The following is a 23,459-nucleotide window of genomic DNA, read 5'->3' as shown; positions in this document are numbered from 1 at the left end:
TGGACAACCATGAGGAAACAAAGAAACACCATGCAGGCAAAGGAGCAGGAAAAAAACCCACAAGACCAAATAAATGAGGAGGAAATAGGAAAAATGCCTGAAAAAGAATTTAGAGTCATGATAGTAAAAATGATACAAAATATCGATAACAAATTAGAGAAAGTACAAGAAACAGTTCATAAGAACTCAGAAAAACAAACAGCAATGGATAACAAAATAACTGAAATTAAAAATACTCTAGATGCTCTAACCAGCAGAATGACTGAGGCAGAAGAACGAATAAGTGAGTTGGAAGATAGAACGGGAGAAATAAACGCCACAGAGCAGGAAAAAGATAAAAAAATAAAAAGACTAGAAGACAGCCTCAGAGACCTCAGTGATAACCTTAAACGTACCAACATTCGAATTATAGGCATCCCAGAAGAAGAAGAAAACAAGAAAGGGTCTGAGAAAATATTTAAAGAGGTTCTAGTGGAAAACGTCCCCAACATGGGAAAGGAAATAATGAACCAAGTCCAAGAAGCACAGAGAGTCCCATACAGAATAAACCCAAGGAGAAATACACCAAGACACATATTAATCAAACTAACGACAATTCAACACAAAGAAAAAATATTAAAAGCAGCAAGAGAAAAGCAACAAACAACATATAAGGGAAAACCCATCAGGATAACAGCTGACCTTTCTACAGAAACTCTGCAGGCCAGAAGGGAATGGCAGGATATACTGAAAGTCCTGAAAGAGAGAAACCTACAGCCAAGAATACTCTACCCAGCAAGAATCTCATTCAGATTTGAGGGAGAAATCAAAAGCTTTACAGACAAGCAAAAGTTAAGAGAATTCAGCACCACCAAACCAGCCTTACAACAAGTGCTAAAGGAACTTCTCTAAGGAGGAAACACAAGAAAAGGAAAACACCTACAAATACAAACCCAAAACAATTAAGAAAATGGTAATTGGAACACACATGTCAATAATCACTTTAAATGTAAATGGATTAAATGCTCCAACCAAAAGACACAGACTGGCTGAATGGATACAAAAACAAGACCCTTCTATATGCTGCCTACAAGAAACCCACTTCAGACCAAGGGATACATAGAGACTGAAAGTGAAGGGATGGAAAAAGATATTCCATGCCAATGGAAGTCAAAAGAAAGCTGGAGTAGCAATACTCATATCAGACAAATTAGACTTGAAAGTAAAGACTATTAAAAGAGACAAGGAAGGGCACTACATAATGATCAAGGGATCCATCCAAGAAGAACATATCACAATGGTAAATATCTATGCCCCCAATATAGGAGCACCTCAATACATAAGGCAAATGCTAACAGCTATAAAAGGGGACATCGACAGTAACACAATTATAGTGGGAGACTTGAACACCCCACTTACATCAATGGACAGATCATCCAAACAGAAAATCAATAAAGACACACAAGCTTTAAATGACACATTAGACCATCTCGACTTCATTGATATTTATAGGACACTCCATCCAAAAACGACAGACTACACTTTCTTCTCAAGTGCACACGGAACATTTTCCAGGATAGATCACATCTTGGGTCACAAATCAAACCTCTGCAAATTCAAGAAAACTGAAATCATATCAAGCATCTTCTCAGACCACAACGCCATGAGACTAGATATCAATTACAGGAAAAAAACTGCAAAAAAGACAAACACATGGAGGCTAAACAATTCACTATTAAACAACCAAGGAATCACTAAAGAAATCAAAGAGGAAATCAAAAAGTATCTAGAAACAAATGACAACAAAAACACAACAACCCAAAACCTATGGGACGCAGCAAAAGCAGTTCTAAGAGGGAAGTTTATAGCAATACAGTCCTACCTTAAGAAACAAGAAAATGATCGAATAAACAACCTAACCTTACACCTCAAACAACTAGAGAAAGAAGAACAAAGAAACCCCAAAGTGAGCAGAAGGAAAGAAATCGTAAAGATCAGAGCAGAAATAAATGAAAAAGAAAGGAAAGAAACCATAAGAAAAATAAATAAAACTAAAAGCTGGTTCTTTGAGAAGATTAACAAAATTGATAAACCATTAGCCAGACTCATCAAGAAAAAAAGGGAGAAGATGCAAATCAACAGAATTAGAAATGAAAAAGGAGAAGCCACAACGGACACCTCAGAAATACAAAACATCATGAGAGACTACTACAAGCAACTATATGCCAATCAATTGGATAACCTGGAAGAAATGGATACATTCTTAGAAAAATACAATCTTCCAAGACTGAACCAGGAAGAAATAGAAACCATGAACAGACCAATCACAAGTACAGAAATTGAGGCAGTGATTAAAAATCTCCCAACACACAAAAGCCCAGGACCAGATGGATTCACAGGCGAATTCTATCAAACATTTCGAGAAGAGTTAACACCTATCCTTCTCAAACTCTTCCAAAATATTGCAGAAGGCGGAGCACTCCCAAACTCATTCTACGAGGCTACCATCACCCTGATCCCAAAACCAGGCAAAGATGTCACAAAAAAAGAAAACTACAGACCAATATCACTGATGAATATAGATGCAAAAATCCTCAACAAAATACTAGCTAACAGACTCCAACAGCACATTAAAAAAATCATACACCACGATCAAGTGGGGTTTATCCCTGGGATGCAAGGATTCTTCAATATACGCAAATCAATCAACGTGATACATCATATCAACAAATTGAAGGATAAAAACCATATGATCATTTCAATAGATGCAGAAAAAGCTTTTGACAAAGTTCAACATCCATTTATGATAAAAGCTCTCCAGAAAATGGGCATAGAAGGAAATTACCTCAACATCATAAAAGCCATATATGACAAACCAAAAGCCAACGTTGTTCTCAATGGAGAAAAACTGGAAGAATTCCCTCTAAGAACAGGAACAAGACAAGGGTGTCCACTCTCACCACTGTTATTCAACATAGTTTTGGAAGTGTTAGCCACAGCAATCAGAGAAGAAAAAGAAATTAAAGGAATCCAAATTGGAAAAGAAGAAGTAAAATTATCACTCTTTGCAGATGACATGATACTATATATAGAAAACCCTAAAGACTCTACCAGAAAACTGCTAGCACTCATTGATGAGTTTAGTAAAGTAGCAGGATACAAAATTAATGCACAGAAATCTCTTGCATTCCTATACACTAACAACGGAAGAGCAGAAAGAGAAATTAAGGAAACTCCCCCATTCACCATTGCAACCAAAAGAATAAAATACCTAGGAATAAACCTGCCTAAGGAGGCAAAAGATCTGTATGCAGAAAACTTTAAGACATTGATGAAAGAAATCAAAGACGACACAAACAGATGGAGGGACATACCATGTTCCTGGATTGGAAGAATCAACATCGTGAAAATGACTGTACTACCCAAAGCAATTTACAGATTCAATGCAATCCCGATCAAATTACCAATGGCATTTTTCACAGAACTAGAGCAAGAAATCTTACGATTTGTATGGAAACGCAAAAGACCCCGAATAGCCAAAGCAATCTTGAGAAGGAAAAATGGAGTTGGTGGAATCAGGCTTCCTGACTTCAAACTATACTACAAGGCCATAGTGATCAAGACAGTATGGTACTGGCACAAAAATAGAAAGGAAGATCAATGGAACAGAATAGAGAACTCAGAAGTAAGCCCAAACACATATGGGCACCTTATCTTTGACAAAGGAGGCACGAGTATACAATGGAAAAAAGACAGCCTCTTCAATAAGTGGTGCTGGGAAAATTGGACAGCAACATGTAAAAGAATGAAATTAGAACACTTCCTAACACCATACACAAAAATAAACTCCAAATGGATGAAAGACCTACATGTAAGGCCAGACACTATCAAACTCCTAGAGGAAAACATAGGCAGAACACTCTTTGACATCCATCAAAGCAACATCCTTTTTGACCCACCTCCTAGAATCATGGAAATAAAATCAAGAATAAACGAATGGGACCTCATGAAACTTAAAAGCTTTTGCACAGCAAAAGAAACCATAAACAAGACTAAAAGGCAACCCTCAGAATGGGAAAAAATAATTGCCTATGAAACAACGGACAAAGGATTAACCTCCAAAATATACAAGCAGCTCATGCAGCTTCATACCAAAAAAGCAAATAACCCAATCCACAAATGGGCAGAAGACCTAAATAGACATTTCTCCAAAGAAGACATACAGATGGCCAACAAACACATGAAAAGATGCTCAACATCACTCATCATCAGAGAAATGCAAGTCAAAGCCACAATGAGGTATCACCTCACACCAATCAGAATGGCCATCATCACAAAGTCTGGAAACAACAAATGTTGGAGAGGGTGTGGAGAAAAGGGAACTCTCCTGCACTGTTGGTGGGACTGTAAGTTGGTACAGCCACTATGGAAAACAATTTGGAGGTTCCTTAAAAAACTACAAATAGAACTACCATATGATCCAGTAATCCCACTCCTGGGCATGTACCCAAAGAAAACCATAATCCCAAAAGAAACTTGTACCATAATGTTTATTGCAGCACTCTTTACAATAGCCAGGACATGGAAGCAACCTAAATGCCCATCAACAAATGAATGGATACAGAAGATGTGGCATATATATACAATGGAATATTACTCAGCTATAAAAAGGGATGAGATGGAGCTATATGTAATGAGGTGGATAGAACTACAATCTGTCATACAGAGTGAAGTAAGTCAGAAAGAGAAGGACAAATATTGTATGCTAACTCACATATACGGAATCTAAAAATGGTACTGATGAACTCAGTGACAAGAACAGGGAAGCAGATACAGAGAATGGACTGGAGAACTCGAGGTATGGGAGGGGGCGGGGGGTGAAGGGGAAACTGAGACGAAGCGGGAGAGTAGCACAGACATATATATACTACCAAGTGTAAAATAGTCAGTGGGAAGTTGCTGTATAACAAAGGGAGTCCAACTCGAGGATGGAAGATGCCTTAGAGGACTGGGGCAGGGAGGGTGGGGGGGAATCGAGGGGGGGGGCGTCAAGGAAGGGAGGGAATATGGGGATATGTGTATAAAAACAGTTGATTGAACCTGGTGTACCCCCAAAAAAATAAAATAAAATAATTAAAAAAAAAAAAAAAAAAAAAGAGTTATCCTAAAATTGTAAAGTGAAACTGATCCGTTTTCAGAATTTTCTGTATACTGGGCAACTGAAATTAAACTTAGAAGTCAGTCATCTTCATGGACTGCTGTGACTTTGGCTGTTCTGTATAATCCCATTTTCTTATCTCAATGTTCTCTTGGTTGAATCTATAATAAATATTTAAAATTTGAACTTATGAAATAAATCTTTGCTAACAGAACACCTGTTTTAGATACTGGATTCCGCATAGGGATTTTGGGGGGAATAAAACCTTAAAGTTTAAAAAAAAAAAAAAAAAAAAAAAAACTGGTATAGATATTAAAACCGGAAGTATAAAAGTAATTATAAATCTATACTGATGTTCACATAATATAAAAGGAGGTAACTGGTGTCATCCACAACATAAAGGGGTTGGGGGAACACAGAGGTGTAGAGTTTTTATACACAATTGAAATTAAACTATCATCCGTTTTAAATGAATTGTTATACCTTAAGATGTTTTATGTAATTGCAATGGTAACCAAAAAGAAAATATCTATAAAATATACACAGAGGGAAATGAGAAGGGAATGAAAACACGTCACTATAAAAAAAAATACAAAAAAGGCAGCAAAGGAGGAAAAGATAGACAAAAAAAGCAACAAGACAGACAGAAGGGGCTTCCTAGTGGCGCAGTGGTTAAGAATCCACCTGCCAATGCAGGGTGCACAGGTTCGATCCCTGCCCCAGGAAGATCCCACATGCCACGCGGCAACTAAGCCCATGCACCACAACTATTGAGTCTGCATTTTAGAGCCCATGAGCCACAACTATTGAGCCCATGTGCTGCAACTACTGAAGCCCATGCACCTAGAGCCCATGCTCCGCAACATGAGAAGCCACAGCAATGAGGAGCCCACGCACCACAACGAAGAGTAGCCCCCACTCACCACAACTAAAAGAGAGCCCGCACACAGCAAAAGACCCAACACAGCCAATAAAATAAATTAAATAATTTTTTAAAAAAGATACAGAAAACAACTAACAAAATGGCAATAGTAAGTCCTTCCATATCCGCAATTACTTTAAATATAAATGGATTAAATGCCCCAATTAAATGATGTAGATTGGCTGAATGCATAAATAAAAAAGATCCAACTGTATGCTGTCTACAAGACACTCACTTTAGCTCTAAGGACACACACAGGCTACAAGTGAAAGGATAGGAAAAAAATAATTCATGCAAATGGGAACCTAAAGAGAACACGGGTGACCACAGTTGTATCAGACAAAATAGATTTTAAGACAAACTGTCACAAGAGACAAAGAAGGACATTATAGCATGATATACAGGTCATTTCTCCAGGCAGATACAACAATCATAAATATATATGCACCAGCATTAGAATTCCCAAATAAGTAAACACTGATGAAACTGAAAGGAGAAACAGACAGCAACACAGTATTAGTAGGGGACTTCAATACCCCACTTTCGGTTATGGACAGTACTACCAGACAGAAGATCAATAAGGAAACAGCACTTGAACAACACTATAGACCAATGGACGTAACAGACTCCTTCCTAGAGCCTCCAAGGGAGTGTGGACCTGCCAACGCCTTGATTTTGGCCCAATGGTACTGATTTTGGACTTCTGGCTTCCAGAACTGTGAGAGAATAAATGTATGCTGTGCTGACACAAAGCTTGTGACATTTGTTACAGCAACCCAGGAAACACACACACAGTGGAAGCCATAAGACAATGAATAATATCTTTAAAATGCATAAATAAAACATCTACCAATCTAAAATTCTATATCCAGTGAAAGTCTCCAAAATGATGGGAAAACAGGCAAACAAAAACAGAGAATCTGTCACCAACAAACCTGCATTACCGGAAATGCTGAAGGTCACCATAACAAGAAACGGGTAATTATATAAGGTAAAGGATGTGTTAACTAACCTTATTGTGGTAAATCTTTTGCAAGATATACACATACCAAATTATCATCCTGTACACCTTAAACTTACACAATATTATTATGTCACTTGTATCTCATTTAAGTTGGAAAAAAAGAAATGCTGCAGGGAGTGTGCAGCTGAAAGAAAAATCAGAAAGAAAGAGAACTACAGGAAGGAATGAAGAACAACGGAAAGGATAAATATAAGTGAGTAGCTGATGTGCAAATCAATAACACTGCTGGATTTAAAATACATGTAAAATGAAAATGATAGTAAGGCACAGGGTGGGAGGGAGGTAGAGAAGTCACAGCGCCCTGCGGCTTTAGAATCATTAGAGGAGTGGTCAAAGTAACGGTTCACATCAGCAGTAATTCAGAGACACACACTGTGAGAGTTGCTATAATCCACCCCCCTCAAGAGTAAAACAAAACGAATAACTAAAAACTAACGGGGGGGGGGGGGGGGGGACGGGACGGGACAGAATAGTAACAATGCTTGGTTAATCAAAAAAAAGTAAGAAAAGAAAGTAAATGGAACATAAAACAGGCGGGACAACAGAAAACAAACAGTAAGATGGTAAATGTATCAGTAATGATTTAATCAGTAATTAAATACTCTGATTAAATGATAAAGATTGTCACAGGTGTATTCAATTTGTGCAAACACCTCAGGAGGTCCTTTTGTTGTATAGATGAATGTGCACTTTTCTATATATATATTATATTTCAATAAAACAAAAAAAGAAGTATCACAGTGGGTTAAGAAAAACCTGCAAGCTGTTTACAGAGCCACATAAATATAAAGCTACAGAAAAGTATAAAAGGATGGAAAAAGAGGAACCATGCAAACACTTAACCAAAAGAAAACTGGTGTGGTAATAATACTTAAACAAAATAGACTTTAAGGCCAGAAACATTACTAGAGATAAAGGACACTATAATGATAAAAGAGTCAATTTAACAATAAAATATAACAATTTAGATATAACAATTTAAAGACAACTTCAAAATATATAATGAAAGAAAAGGAAAAAAAAAAAAAGCAACACTGAAGAACTGAAAGGAAGACTAGACAAAGGGCTATTTTCCAAAGACATCCACTAGACATACACTGAATACACCAGAGGTGATGTCCACAGAAGAAAAGGGAAGGGAGAATCAAGCAACTATAACTGCCAAAAGGCAAATAGTCCTTTTTACATTTTACACTTAAAAATGTAAAAACCCATTCTTACCTCGAAGGCTGTATAAAAACAGCCAGATTTGGCCTGTAGGCTATGGTTTGCCAATCCCTGTCCTGACTGACAGTGACTGTGGGCCGTGAACAAAGGTGGGACTCACTCAACTTGCTGTGCCCAAGGCCCTAACTGAAGCAACAAATAAGGAAAGAGGGGAGGAAACCAGCTGTCCTACCTTCTATGCCCACTGCCACCCCCACACCCTGCCTACCAGGGAGGGCACACCTCCTAGAACAGTGCGCACACTCGGGGGTCCTGGGAGCAGCATTCACAGGACAAATGAACGCTTCCATGGGGCAACCTGCCAAAGGATGTCTGACCCTGCAACTCCAAAACCGGGCTGGCACCTGGCCCTAGGAAGATCTTGTAACAATGGACATAGAAGTAAGGCCAGAAAGAGCCAAAGATCTGCACAGTGGCCCTTGGTCACCACCAAACAGCCTGTAATAACCCAAAAACAAACCAGAGGCAATGCATTGGGCAGAGACTGCTTTTTGCCCACCCAATACCCATCTTTCTTCTTCTTTACTAACAGAACTTGCATTACTGAAGCCAGCAGGGCACCAGTGAAAATCCTGCCTTTTCAGCTTCCCTAGCAGATGTGAGCGGCCAATGAGGTATAAGTGGAAGATGAAGGGTGGGGCTTCCAAGTAAGCTGTTCAAAGAGGCACACTTTTGCTGTGTCCCTTCCTCCTCCCTGCTGCCTGGATATGGATATGATGGCAGGAGCTGCAATGACCGCAGGGAGACCCTGAGGATGGAAGCCACACCCCCCAGGTGGTAGACCTTAAAGGCAGCAGCACCACCATCCCAACACACACAAACATCCCTAGATCAGTTATGTGTAAAAGCAAAACAAACCTCTATCTTAAGTCACTGTGGTGAGGCTTCTGTGGTCAACAGCAAAGCTCATCCTGCAAGCCTGCTGGAGAAGCCAGCCCAGCCACTCACCTTCAAAGAGTGGAATGGAGTCATTGGAAAAGGTGTCCAAGGCAAGGAGGTCTTTCCCATCTTTGGACCCGCTGCGTTTGTGCTTATGTTTCCTTCGAAAGAAGGACCTGCGTGCAGCTGCAGAGAGCGTCTTTGTGGCACTGTTGTCATCTTTGACTTCAGACATGCTGAGCCTCCGGGAGAATTCTTGGTCCATCCTGTGGACAAGAGTACAGCAGCGCTGGGAAGGGCCCAGGGATCATCATCACCTCCCCGCATGCCCACCCGCGAGGAGAGCCAGAGCTGGGACTCCAGGCTCCTCCCACACCCTCTACAGGTTTCCTGGCCACTTCACCATCCACACCACCAAGGATGCCTTGGTACCACTGCTGTGGGGGCAACACACACACCAGTGCCGGGCAAGCTCTCAAAGCGGCCAACTCCTATATTCAGACTAGGGTCAGAAGGAATTGCTAATATAGACTTTACTTGTGGCGCTACAAGTTATGCTTCCTGCCACATAAAGGAATGAAGCACAGACATGTACTATAACATGGAAGACCCTTGAAAAAAAATCATGCCAAGTATGAGAAGCCAGTGACAAAAGATCATGTGTTATGACTCCTCACATGAAAATCTAGACATGGAAGTCTATAGAGACGGAAAGATCAGTGGTCACTCGGGGTTGGCAGGAGGGGTCAGGGCAGACAGAAGGACAAGGAGGGGAGCTAAAGGGTACAGGGCTTCTTTCTGAGGTGACAAAAATGTCCCCAAATTGACTATGGTGACGGCTGTGCGTACCTGTGAAAACACTAAAAGCTAGTGAATTGTACACTTCGGGTGAATTGTATGGTGTATGAATTATGGCTCAACGAATCTGCTAAAAACAAAAAAGTGCCGTCTCCTAAGTTGCCGCTGTGCCTCTGCATAGCACTGACTGATGTACAGCACTGACCTATACTAGGAACAGCTTCTTGGACAAGCAATTTTGGCAAAACATATAGACCAGAAGCTGAGATAAGCATCAGAATAAAGCTCCAGCAGCCCCAGCCCTCATCCCATCAGACGGCCCCATGGGTGCCACCGCTCCACCCCAGGCCCAGGACACTCACACATATTTGCTGGGGATCTGCCCGCGCTGGATCTTCTGGGCATTCTCGTCCAGCTGCCAGGCCATCCAGGACCCAAATGAGCCCTGGGGTAAGGTGTCATCAACGTAGAGGATGTCATCTTTCTTAAAGCTCAGCTCATGCTCTACCTCTGCCAGCCGCTCATACAGAGCCCTGGACCAGGCAACAGAGGGGACAGGTCAGGCTGCTGGCTGCCCCTTGCAGCCACGTTCCTAGAACCGCTCTCTTGAACTTTCCCCAGCCCACAATCAGGACCAGCCTCTCCTCATCCCAGCGGTGGGTCCCAAAGAGGGGGGCCTGGACTCTATGTAACAGGACAGAGACTTCCCTTTTCTCTCCTGAGATCGGGCTCCCTGGAAACAAGGGCTGCCTCGTGCCCACTACATAAAAGACTTTTGCCGAGAACCAAGGCCATATCCCCACTTGCAAGTGGGCTTTTCCCACTTGCATCCTTTCCCTGAGTCAAGGCCGATGGATCCTACAGATTGGAAACTTCCCAGGATGGAAAAGATGCCATCCTTAACTGAGAAGGGGGTCCCTAGAGACAGGGACCCTGTACCTCATGGTACACGGTTGATCAGTGTTTTCCATTCTTGTGTGGCCTCAGATCTTAGGGGACATGAAGAAAGCTGAGCGCTTCCTAGAAAACACCCAATGCCTGCCTCACACACACATTTCATGTAGTACTTCAGGGTACCGTGGATGCCTTGACATCCACACACACTACAGATGGATCTGCAGACCTGGGTCAGAGGAGACCAGGAAAGGAGCACAGCCCATGGAAAAACGAGGCTCTTTGGTCTCAAACTTCCCCAGGTCCTAAATGCTAAAGAGGGAGCCCATCTTGCCCTGGGAGCTTTCAAGGGATTTCCTAAGTCACAAGCACCTCGTTGTGAAATTCCAACTTGGGGTCCAAGCAGCAATGCTCATGGCCCCACCCTCTGTGGGCAAGAAACAAAGGGACATTCATAGGCAACAGCCTCCACCAAATGCCCCTCCCCAGCCCCAAGTCCCCGGCACCCTTGGCCACTGGTACCTGATATAGAAGCTGTCGCCAGGTAGGCCTTTGACCTTGGTGAACTCCTCAGGGCGGTACTGCACCTTCAGGCGGACGCTGTCCTTGGGCTTCAGCATCTCCACGTAGACCTCCTCCACCGTCTTGTTGCGCACGTCCAGACTGCCATACTACCCAGAGATGGGGAACTGGGGTCAGAGGGCAGAAGCTGGGCAGCTTGGGCACCCGTGAGAGGCCCACTGTGGGATAAGGGTGAGATTCAGCATCCCCTTCCCTGAGCAACCACCTGCCCCACCTCCGTGGGTAAGGCTGAGTCCTCTGCCGAGTGTCTGCTCTGCCCTCACCAGGCGCTCCCAGGAGAAACCCTGTTTTAGGCACCCAGTAAGTAAGGCCTACTGGAAACACGGCACTTCACCTTGCTTATGCTCCTTGTATCTTTCAGTATCTACAACGCACCTCCCCCATCCAACAGGAGACTGGATATGTGAGAGGGACACAGCACTCGCCATCAGACCAGTCCCGAGTCCTGCTGCTGACAAGAGCACAGCATCTCCCCTCCGAACGCCAGGGCCCTGCCTGCTTCCCTGTGATCCACCCAGAGGGGGTCCAGGTGGCATTCAACACCGACAGGGGTCGTCAGCAGAGGCTGTGCTCCTCCGCCTCCCGTGCCAACGGAGACAGCAGGAAGGCCGACGTGTGGGCGGAGAGCAGCCAGCTGCCGCTCAGAAGCGCAGAACTCACCTCAAGGATGAGGTCTCCGGGCGCGAGGCCGTCGGGGGCCTTGGCGGGACTGTCATCCTCCACCTCGGCCACAAACACCCCATGCAGATTCCCGCCACATAAGTGCACTCCTAGCTCCAGTTGGGACTTCTTGATGAAGACAATTCGTGGCTCTGGGCTCTTCTTGGTGGCATCTCCCACCATCCTTTTGGGAAGGAAAATGAAGCTCTTCAATCGTGCACAGCGAGGGAGGAGGATACGACAGAGATGAAACCGTGGTGACCTCCTAACCATTTTCTGCTGCCCACGTGGGGCCTCACAAGGCCTCAGAACCACAGGAGCTGGGAAGCAGGCTGACACAGCCTCTAGCTCTAGTGACCCAGTTTAAAGGTAGGATGCCGAGGTTTGGCAGAGGTGAACACACAGCCTCGGGTCACAAAGCCAATTGGGAACAGAGTGGAAGTCGACGCCCCTGCTTTCCAGCCCAGCCACCCATCACACACCACGGGCTCCGTCTTGCCCACCTGGATTGCACTTGTCTTCCTAACTTTATTCTAAAAAATTCAGAGCCAGGCTCACCACTGAGAGCACAACTCATCCAGCAAATGCATACTGAGCAGTTTCTATGGCCTGGATGGTACTAAACCAAGAAGCAGGGCCCCTTGCCATCAAGGAACTCACAACACAGGGACACTGAAAAGCTGGCAAACAACCTGAGCAAAGGAGCTGGGACAGCAAAGGAATCTAATGAGCGGGAGCCAGCCAGTGACGAAAACTCTGCGGCAGGTAAATGCAGCCATAATCGGCACAGAGAAAGGTCACACGTAGGAAAGCCCTGAAGATGTCCCAGCTTCCAGCCTCAAACTTCTGTGAACAGTCCATTAACACCATACCCGAGAAAGGGCTCCGTCCAAGACTGCAGAGGGACTGCCTCACGACCCAGCCTGTGTGGCCCTCTCCCCACCTCCCCTCCAGCTCCCGCAAGAGCCCTGCCTGCTCCTGCCCACACGAACACTGGTCTCTCCTCCAGACCTTTCTTCACGCTCACCCTTTGCATGGCTGACCCCTGCTCACCCTCAACACTATGACTCAGCTGTCCCTGCCCTGCCATGCTCCTCAGGACTGCTCCATCATGGCCCCTGGTGCCCCTCCCAGCACTTTAGCTGTGCTGCACATGCCTGGACATGGGTCTGCCACCCTCAAACCCAGAGCCTCTTGGGGGCAACACTGCTGTGGAGGGCTAGAGCCCTGGGCCTGGATGGGGATAACCATGGGATTCTGTCTAAGGACAGAATCAGAACACAAGTGGATGAGAAAAGGAGGCGAGAAAGAAAAAAGGCAGAGCTAAGAATGAGTTAGTGAGAAAACTAGAGAAAAAAAGAGAAAGGGCAGGAAAAAGGACAGGTGTGCTCCCCACCCCAAACCCTGACAAGTCGGTGTGCTGTCTGCAGCGCAGGGCGGCACTGGGACCTGCATCCCTCAGAGGATGTGCTCGGACCACAACAATGACCCTCCTGGCCCAGCTCGCACAGCCCAGGTGCATGGATGGAAGGCTCATGGCACGTTTGCTGACCTGGAGCTGGGCGCGCTCTGCTTGGCCGGGGGGGTGCCAGGGCCCTCGTCCTGCTCCATCAGTGGGTCAATGACAGAGGGATGCTCCGGGGTGGTGGCACCGCTGCCCTGGATAGTGGAGTGGGTACCGACAGGATCCAGGTGGGAGCTGGGGACAGAGGACGGGAAGAATAAGGAGTAGCAGGCAGCTGCCCAGAGCCACCCCCTCCTCTGGTGGTGACCAGGTCTGGGAATGTGAACAAAGACCAGGTCACACAGCTCTGTGACCCAAACCCTGAGAAGAGCAGGTGCCTCAGGAGCTTGGACTCAATCATCCACCTGCAGGATCTGCCTGTCCTCAACTCGGGGATCCTCTGCAAAGGGGTCAGCCTAGGGATACATGAATCCACTGCTGTCTTTTCCTCTGTATGTGCATTTCAGTCCCTCCCTTCACAGGCGCTGCATCACAGGGGCACATCTCCCCCTTTCCTCACCTGTCCTGCAACCCACAGCACAGAGGCAGATACGGGCAGGAGTCTAGTGTCTGCTCGTGGACGGGGGTCTAGACCACTCGCGAGATACTCCGCCCCAGGCCTCAGCTCCTGGCTACCATGTACGCACGCGGGGGCTTCCTGCTGCACAGGGGACCCAGCCATCTGTTTCCACACCCCGTTTCAGGAGGGAAAACCCTCCCTCTACATGTCCCTTCTCCAAAACACAGGGCTGGTCAACGATCTCCTCTCATGGCAGCAGAATCCCCAGAACTTGCAGCTGGCATGGGGGTCTTCCCACAGTGAGCCACACACCTGACGCACCCAGCTCTCCTCCTGAGGCCCAGATGCCCCCTCGGAGGCATAGGGTCTCACCTGGACCGGGAGTGGCTGCTGAGTTGGTGCATGTGTGGGTTGTACTGGGCCAGGATGGTGATGGTGTCACACTGCTGCCCAATGATGAGCCGGGCCTGCTGCTCCGTGGCGCTCCGCAGGTTTATGCCATTGAACTAGGAAGCATCGAGAGCGGGCTCAGTGATGGGAGAGGAGGGCACAGAGGAGGTCCTGGGGACTCAGTAAGGGAGGAGAGGAGGGAGAGGGTGGTGGGTCCCGCTCACCTCAAGTAACTGGTCCCCATACTCAAGGCCGGCCTGGTGAGCGATGCTCCCCCCGGTCACCTTGGAGACGTAGACACCGCCCTTCTCCCCACTCACGATGGAGATGCCCAGCGGCTCCGAGCCCTTCTGCAGCTTCACATGGCGTGGCTCCTCCACATACGGCCTTGGAAGAGAGCCAGTGGTTTCGGGGACTCAGACTCAAAGGAAAGGTCTGGGGAAGACGTGAGGGCAGGCATGCAGTCGCTATGCAGAAAGGGCCAGGGAGCACAGACGCTCCTACGATGGCACGGCTGGATGGGAACACGACGACGTCCACCTTGTACGACGGTCGGTGATACACAACCTCATGCAGTACAAACACGACCACCCCCCCACGATGGACACAGAAGCCCCCAGTCCCAAAGACACAAAGAGTGGTCTGTGTGAACTATCAACACTGATATATGCATGGGAAAGGCACGCAGGTTTCTATAACAGCAGAGGAGCGGCCTCACGATGTGTGACTTAGAAACCTCCAGTGGGGTCTCAAGACGCCCTCGGAGGAAAAGGAGTGCTTCTGGGATGACATTCACCAGAGAAGGGCAATATAAAATCTCAGTTTTTGTGTATTTAGCAGCACACAGCGTGATGCAAATTGATCATGAGATTAAGCTGCTGCAAACCCAAGGCGTTAAAAAGGGAGGGGGGGGGCTGGGGGCAAAGTGGCACCATGCACTCGCTGGCCCCGGGAGCCGCCCGCCACACCACGGGGACGAGGGGCACAGGGGAGGGCGGAGGGGACCTCCTGTTGGGCCAACCTCAGACTCCTCAGGGAGGAGGACCTGGGCCTAGCAGCCACAGGCAGTCTCAGGAGGGATCTGTGGTGGTGGAGGCATCTGGAAGGTGCAAAAGGTTAGAAAGAAGAGAGGGGTGATCGGAGGAGGAAGACAGCCACAGACCCTGGAACGTAAGAGACAGACAGGCACTTAAGTGATTCAGAGGCACCAGCACTGCGTTGCACACGGCCCAAGCTCCTCCTCGGGACAGGACTGCAGCCAACGCCAGGGGAGGGCAAGCAGAGCGCCACCCCCTCGGGCTCCCCTCCTCCAGAGCACATGCTGCAGGGCAGGCGGGCAGGCAGAGGGGAGCCCTTTTTGAGGTAATCCCTACTTTTTAATATACTGAATGATTTAAATTTTTTATAATACTCTCCATTTTTGTCAGAATAACAAGGCTGCTTTGTAAAAGAGGTTCATGAAGTATACTTAACATTACAAGTAGCTTAAAACATAACATTAAGGAGGAAGTGTTTATGCATGTAAAATAATATAAATAAAACGCATTTAAACTGTATGTATACATACACACACAGACACACACATACCTCAAAAGGTTAAATTACAGCAATTGAATCTCTGGTTGATGAGATTATGTGACTTTTTTTCTTTCTACTTTTCTAGTTTTCCCAATTTTCTATAACGATAGCGTACTTTAGACTGGGGAAATGAGGGACTATTTTTAATCACTAACCCATTCTTCAGTCAGGTCACACGTTAACCTTTATGTCACTTAAGCCCCGTGAAGGCAGGAATCACTGACACTGACACACACGCTCACACACACCTGTTCTCTGTGTACCACAGAGCAAGCTAAGGGGACGCATGGCCACATGCGTTAAGGTCCCGTCTGCTTCTAAGGAACCCACTTCATTGGAGAGGGAAGGTCTTGTTCCCTCAGTGACCTGAGCTGCGGTTCAGTAAAACCACCCACGCCCCCACCCCCAGGGCCGGTCTTTGTGCCTGTCTGCACGATGCAGGTGAGGCCGTCATGAACACATGAACTGCACCTGGGCTCCCCTGGAGGCCCAGGCACCTTGGCGGTTATAGGTACAACCCTGTTCTCCAGCTAATACTTGCTAGGTGTGCTGTCTTTACAGGTTCAGATTGTAAATGAGATTTTCTTAATGACGGGCACCACCCAGCAGTGTCTCTTCCATGGCTCACAGCTGCAAGGGCCCTCAGCTTTTTGGATTTACGTGGAGGAGACTAGCTCTAGTCCTTCTAAGTGATTAAATAAAGTTAAGTTCGAGTTTAATCAGATCTCCCAATAGGATCTAGACAGAACCCCTTAACTGCAGGCACACGTGGTAAATCCCACTCTGAAGAACGACAGAGGTGAATGAGGTGAATGTGTAGGGAGGAACAGGCCCCAAGAGGAGGCATGTCTGCACTGACAGCTGAGATCGGCCTACATTTCAAAATGAACAATGGCTAAGCTTACGTGTGTGCGTCACGTACTTTCTTCCTACGTGTATTCTGTCTCACAATAAAAAGCCTGGGGGGCGGGGGGCAAGCAACACAGTTGTGTTCTGGGGCCAAAAAGCAAAGGATAAGAATGAGTCCTGGGACTTCCCTGGCGGTCCAGTGGTTAAGACGCTGCGCTTCCACTGCAGCGGGGCACGGGTTCCATCCCTGGGTGGGGAACTAAGATTCCACATGCCTCGAGGTGTAGCCAAAAGTTTAAAAAGAAAAAAAAAGAAGAAGAAGAATGAATCCTGATTCTAATTAGAGTAGGCCAGTCCCTAACCATGTGACCGGAGACAGACCACTCCACCTTTCTGGCTTCGGCTTCCTCATCTTTACAATGGGGCCGAGACGACACTGCTGATCGCAGGGTTATGTGGGGATGTCACGTCTTACCACGTGGAAAGTGCTCAGACAAGGGCCTGGCACACCCCCGGCCCCAGTCACTGCCAGCTCGTCCCCAGCACGACTTGCTGGAGCCCCCTCCTCCTGTGGGCATGCAGTGGAAGGAGCTCACCCTGCTCCTCCCCTGGCCATCCACCCACGTGCGCCCCTCCTCCTGCATCGCGTGCCCACAGGCCTTCCTGGCGCAAGACACCAGGGAATGCTGGGCGACCCGAACCCCAGCAGCCCCGCCAGAGATCAACTCTGTCATGACTCCCCAGCCCCCACCACTCCCGGGCTGAGCGCCGGCCCACTGCAGGGGTGCGCCTGGGCCCGCTCACCTGTCCTTCCTGCGCTCCCCGAGGGCCGCGGGGTTGACGGCAATTCTGGGCAACGTGGCGGCTGAGGTCTGGGACGGGCTACAGGAGGACAGGCCTTCCACGTTCAGAGGAGACTGCGGGGGAGTGCTGCACTCCGAGTGCGACAGAGAGCCTGCCGAGAGGGGCGGGCGAGTGAGGGCGGGGGCGGGGCCTGCCTGGGGCCCGCCCCTCTGCCCCCTACCGCGCGCCCCCAGCCCAGACGCAGGGCCTGGAGTGCACGTGAGCCGGTGAGGGAGCTGTGAGGTGCCCAGACACCCCACCCTCAGGGCGGAGGGGATCAGCAAGGGGAGGGCAGTGCTGAGAAGTTCTCACCTCTGTCAGAGCCCACAACAGACCGTGGATATCTTGGCGTTGATGGGATTTTAATACGTTCTGCCTTGAACTGCAAGTTGCTCGAAGACCCTGTGGTTCCATAAGGGGACAAAAATATTAGGCCTGCGATTAAACAGCGCCGCTCACCCCCACCTAGTAGTCAGGAAAGATACGCAGTTGTGACAGAATGAAAGCAGGCCCTGCCATTTACCCCCGAGGGGGTCTCTCCGTGGAACAGTCAAGGACGGCAGATGCTTAGCCCCCAGCGTGTGAATAAACCGTGCGGGGCGGGGCTGCTCCAGAACAGCCTCACGCAGTCTCGCTTCCCGCCCAAACAGAGACAGGGACCCACGTGACAGAGGCGACAGCCAGCCCTGTCTCCACAAGGCCAGAAGCAGCTCCACCAGAGCCTCTTTGAGACAACTGCTAGACTCGACTCTGGGTTGCGTTTTCCATAAGGGAAGAGCAACACGACATCCCCCAGAATGACCTCAGAGTCAGGGAGCAAGGCTCCTGCGCCAGGAGTCATCAAAACAACACACGGCCACTGTGGGAAGCTGCAGGAAGGCCACAGGAAAGGGCTTGGGGTGCAGCGTGGAGCTGGCCTCGGTCCCGGGACAGGAGAGGGGCCTTGTGGGTAGGCCGCCTAGAGATCTGGGCACGAGGACGTGGGTGGAGATGAAGGAAGACTGGCGCCCGCTCTGGCAAGAAGGCACCAGTAGCACAGTTACCGAGGCGGGCACTGGAGGGCAGGGAGTTGGACCCATGGGAGGCTCTCATCTCAGAGCAATCGCTGCAGGCCCTGGGGCTCAGGTCCAGGCTCAGGCGTCCCTGGTGCTGGACACTGTGTGAAAAACAGACAGGTGAGGGGCTTGAGAGGAGGACCGGGACAGGACACAAGTGACTGGCCCCTTGCCAGCTCAGGGAGGCCCAGAAGCGGCTCCCAGTCAGCTGAGGGCAGCAACTGCCCGCAGTCCCGGGCCAGGACTGGAGGGCTTCCTACAGGGACCAGCAGAGGCTCTGCATCCTGGGTGGGCGAGCAGAGGCGGGGTGGCACCGAGGACCTGGCAGAGTCCTGGGTCTCCCACTGGAGAGCCCGCCCAGGAAAACTGGAGAGCTGAGGGCAGGGAGCCCACGCTGCCCATGGCAGGCTGGCCTGCGGTCAGGCCCAACAATGACCTCTTCTAGCTGTGTCACGGGACTGCATCTCTTCCCTGCTTAGTTAAAGCCTTCCAGTGGTCTTCACTATACTCAGACTAAAACCCAAACTCTGCATTATGGCCACAGACCCTACAGTGTTTGTGCCCTACGACGTGGGCCTTCCCCCTGACTCACCGTCTCTTTGTCAAGCTCCCCTACTCTGTCCCTCAAGCCCACCACACCATTCTCAGACGTCTGGGCTGTAGCACCTACAACCCTCCTTCCTGGAGGCTCCTCCCCAAGTCCTGTACAATTGGCCTCTTCTGGGCCTTCTAGACATGGCAGCATCCCCCTGCACAGGGCCCTCTCCAGTGCCTAATCTAACCTGCTACCCTCTTCCAAGTCACAGCCTAGCTTGTCAACGTTTTAGGGTCTTTAGGGCCACTCAGCACCATCTGGTATCACTCTGTTCTCTTTTTTTGATCCCCACACTTGAACACAAATGCCACAGGAGAGGAAGTTTGTCTACTTAACTCTCCACTGTAACCCTGTAGAACTATAGCAGTCCATGGCATGCAGTATGTGCTCAATTAAAACCTGCCAAGTAATCAAATGAATGAGTGATCTTGAGCCAATCCATTCATTTTTTTAAGGCTCAGTTCCTCATTTATCAACCAGAGATGGTAACAGTAAGGTTGCTACGGTAATCAAGTGAGATGATGCTTATAAAGGTCTGAGTACACTGCCTGGCATGTGAGCACTTAGGTATCAGCTGCAATCACTACCACCTTCCTATAAATACCTTTTCAAACTCCACGTCGGTAAATAAAGAGTGACCTTAAAGTTTACTTTCCCTGGGGTCCCGGTGCTGTTCTACCTAGCCCTTTTCCAGCTAGGCAAGGGAACCCCTCTATGCTCAGTGGCTTTATGCCCAGGTGGGCTTGGATGACTGGGGTACTAGCAAGCCTAGGTGGCTTCACATACCTGGGATGCAAACCCTGGGAGCCAATCTCTCTGGGGACAGGTGGAGAGCTGCAAGGTCCAACCCTATGGCTGCGCACAGTGTAGATGGGGTTCCTCAGGACGGAGCTCACAGTGGTGCTCGGGGTCATACTCCGGGGAACAGTGCCTGGAAATGGGTGGGGTGAGGAAATTGCCCCTAAGCATTCAGCCAGCCCCAGATCTATGCAAGCTTCTGGCCCTTCTCCATCTGTAAGGCAGGAGAACCCTCTTTAATGCTTACTTCCCAGACTGTGATGGGGAGAAGGCACTCTGAGAAGCTAGAAAATGTCACTGATATAAGACTAGACACTCCAGATAGGTCAGCAACTGCTAGATCTTTGGAGCACTAAGCTGAGGACACGCAGCGGCGCCCTGAAGGGCCTGTCTCCACTCTCCCTGGGACTGGGCAGCCCCATGAGCCCACGCTGGCCCTCCTCCCCGTCCCTGCCCTGCCAGCTCACCCACAGACGCCCTGCTGGGGTAGAAGGGGGGGTTGCTGTGCCGGCTGGAATGCCCTGGTGAGTAAGGGGACCACTCCTGTAGATCTGGGGAGAGTTCTCCACTGGCTGGGATACACTTCTGCTCCTGCAGAACCAAAGGCAAGAGGCAGTGGCTGGAAACAGGGAAACACACGGGTATTTGCAAGCGATTTCTGTCCCTTATGAACCAGCTTCTCCCACTTGCACACATGAAGTGACATTTGGGAGAGATCATAGCTCATTTATGCATTCATGTGGCCTTACACATCTGGAAGAGAACTTCCTTCAAAAATACTTTGGAAGAAAACCACAAAGAAAGAATCTGTTCTTTCAAATAAACAGATTTTGTGTGTAGCGGGTGGAAGGCATGTGTGCCTCAGGCACATGTATATAACAAGTCCACACAACGTGCCCAGCCCTGTGACGCTCTGTGTCTGCTGAGAGTAGCATGGATTCGTTCTCCTGCTCACAGAAATCTCCCCCTTCTGGAAATGACCACAGCACCCACAAAAACAAGCTGGCCTGTCCTGCTGCTGGCTAACAGATTCACGTGTGCTATCTTGTCTCCCTAAACCCTTCAAAGTGGGTCTTTGCCACTTGGTTTCACTGCAATACAAGCTCAAAAGCTTCTTGTTGAATAAGCAAATCAAACCTCATGCCCAATAAAGTGTTCTTCTCTTGACATCGTGTTACCCTATCATGCACACGGCATGCTACTTTCCAGTCTCTTAAAGGGAGGCTGCCTCCTGCTGGCATCCACCTGCACCTTCCCCTTGCCCTGGGCAGGTGCTGGGAGCAAAGGCAAAGGAGCAGGGCTAAGCCTGAGCTGGGCGATGCCGGTACAGGCAGGCGCAGGCCCCTGTGTGATGCCCTCAAGGTCAACTGCCTCACCCCGCCTCCACCCCACCCTAACCCACTCCAGGGCTGAGCTCTACCTCTAGGAACTGAGCAGGGATCACGACCGGAGCAAGCTTGGGCCGAAAGCTGGGAGCAGACTTCGGCCGGCGGCGCTTCTGCCCCAGCTCGTCCACCTTCTGGGAAGTGAGGTCCTCGTCACAGGGCTTCTTGGCCGGCAGGCAGGAGGAGTCCCCGTCCCCTTCAGGGTAGTAGCTAGAAGCAATGCGGACCCTGGCCTTGCGGGGAGGCGAGGCGTGCATGGGCTCCCCAGAGTCCATGTCGGGGGGCAGGGCACTTGGGGGGCTGGTGGATGGGGAGCTGCCCACCAGAGTGGCCTCTGACTCAGAACTGGTTTCCAGCTTGTGCTGGAATTTAATGGAGTCACCCCTCCTGGGAGGTTTTGGGGGCGTCAGAGGGCCCACCCTCTTGGAGGGCAGGGGGGAGTGGGCAGGCCCAGGGCCCGGGAGCAGGTAGTCTATTTTGGGGGGTGTCTGGGGGCGTTTGAAAGTGTTTGGGTCAAAGATAGACTTTCTTTGCTTTGGCTTCTTGTAAACAGAGAGCTTCTCAGGTCCCGCTGTGGAGCTGAGCACAGCCTTCGGCCAGGTCCCGCCACTGTTGGCGTTCTCGGACTCTGCCTTGTCCAGGGGAGCCTCTGCCACCCCACAGGGGCCCACCTCAGTCTCGAAGGGCAGCAGGGGCCGCCGGCTGCGCACGTCCACCGGCCCAGAGCCACGCTCCCCCGAGGCATCCGAGCGGAAGGAGCTCAGGCTGCGCTCAGAGGCGCTGGGACAGGCCTGGGGGGAGACGGGGCAGGGTCCCCGAGGGAACGGCTTGGGCAGGAAGGAGCTACTGCCTCCTGAGGGGCCCGACTCCTTCCTGTCCTCCAGCCTCTCCGCACAGAAGATGTCCGTCTGCGTGGAGTGGTTGTGTTGCATCAAATTCCGTTTATTCTGAGCCTGGACCTCCGGGCCATGGGCTCTGAAGCTCAGCATCTTATCAGAGTCCTTGATGTTTTCAAAGATGTTCTGGCCACTCCAAGAGGCACTCTGAGGGAACACCTAAGTAAGGGTTGCACAGGAGTGAGGGAGAGAGCAGGTGAGACCACAAAACCTGGAGCCACCACCGAGAAACATCCCTGGAGGTAAAGCAATGGTCAGGAATGGGCCACACACACCCCAAAGTTGGAGAGATGGACAGACGTGCAGGCATGCACACCTTGCCAACAGGTGAGGCTTGCTCACAGCCTGGACACTATGAACTCACAGGAGAGACACAAAGTTCCCTTGACTTTGAGCGCTTTCTGACATTACCTGTACTGTATCCTGCCTATTTTTTTAAACTATTAAACGTAAATGTAAAAAATTCATTATAAAAGACGTATCTTTTAGTACACCTAGACAATGGAATATTATTCAGTGATAAAAAGAAACAACCTATCAAGCCATGAAAAGACATGCACAAACCTTAAATGCATATTACTGAGTGAAAGAAGCCAATCTGAAAAGGCTACATACTGTATGAGTCCAGCTATACGACATTCTGGAAAAGGCAAAACTACAGAGATAGGAAAAAGATCAGTGGTTGCCAGGGGCTGAGGGGGAGGAAGGGATGAACAGGTGAAGCCCACAGGATCTTTAGGGCAGTGAAATTATTCTGTAGGATACTGGAATGGTGGATACACGTCATTATACATTTGTCTAAACCCGTAGAAAGTACAACAGCAAGAGTGAATCCTCACATCAACTACAGACTTTAGTTAATACTAATGTATTAATATTGGCTCATCAATATTACAGAGCAGATAATATGAGAACTCTGTACT

General features: G+C 48.8%; 1 protein-coding gene across 3 annotated transcripts in view; it reads right to left on the bottom strand.

Annotated features, from left to right (window-relative positions):
* DLG5 (discs large MAGUK scaffold protein 5) overlaps positions 1 to 23,459 on the bottom strand; it is a 129,459-nt gene that overhangs the window by 8,263 nt on the left and 97,737 nt on the right. For all 3 annotated transcript variants that reach the window (XM_057735930.1, XM_057735928.1, XM_057735929.1), the window contains exons 15-27: positions 21,676 to 22,695; positions 20,723 to 20,846; positions 20,244 to 20,388; positions 18,851 to 18,963; positions 18,120 to 18,209; positions 17,769 to 17,919; positions 14,762 to 14,924; positions 14,520 to 14,653; positions 13,676 to 13,822; positions 12,124 to 12,307; positions 11,404 to 11,552; positions 10,350 to 10,520; positions 9,259 to 9,455 (exon numbers count right to left, since the gene is read on the bottom strand). In XM_057735930.1, the coding sequence (XP_057591913.1) occupies positions 9,259 to 9,455; positions 10,350 to 10,520; positions 11,404 to 11,552; positions 12,124 to 12,307; positions 13,676 to 13,822; positions 14,520 to 14,653; positions 14,762 to 14,924; positions 17,769 to 17,919; positions 18,120 to 18,209; positions 18,851 to 18,963; positions 20,244 to 20,388; positions 20,723 to 20,846; positions 21,676 to 22,695 (2,788 nt within the window). The remainder of the gene's footprint in view (positions 1 to 9,258; positions 9,456 to 10,349; positions 10,521 to 11,403; positions 11,553 to 12,123; positions 12,308 to 13,675; positions 13,823 to 14,519; positions 14,654 to 14,761; positions 14,925 to 17,768; positions 17,920 to 18,119; positions 18,210 to 18,850; positions 18,964 to 20,243; positions 20,389 to 20,722; positions 20,847 to 21,675; positions 22,696 to 23,459) is intronic.

The sequence above is a fragment of the Hippopotamus amphibius genome, chromosome 5, assembly GCF_030028045.1.
Source record: "Hippopotamus amphibius kiboko isolate mHipAmp2 chromosome 5, mHipAmp2.hap2, whole genome shotgun sequence".
NCBI classification, from domain to species: domain Eukaryota; kingdom Metazoa; phylum Chordata; class Mammalia; order Artiodactyla; family Hippopotamidae; genus Hippopotamus; species Hippopotamus amphibius.
This window is presented reverse-complemented; position numbering and strand designations above follow the sequence as displayed.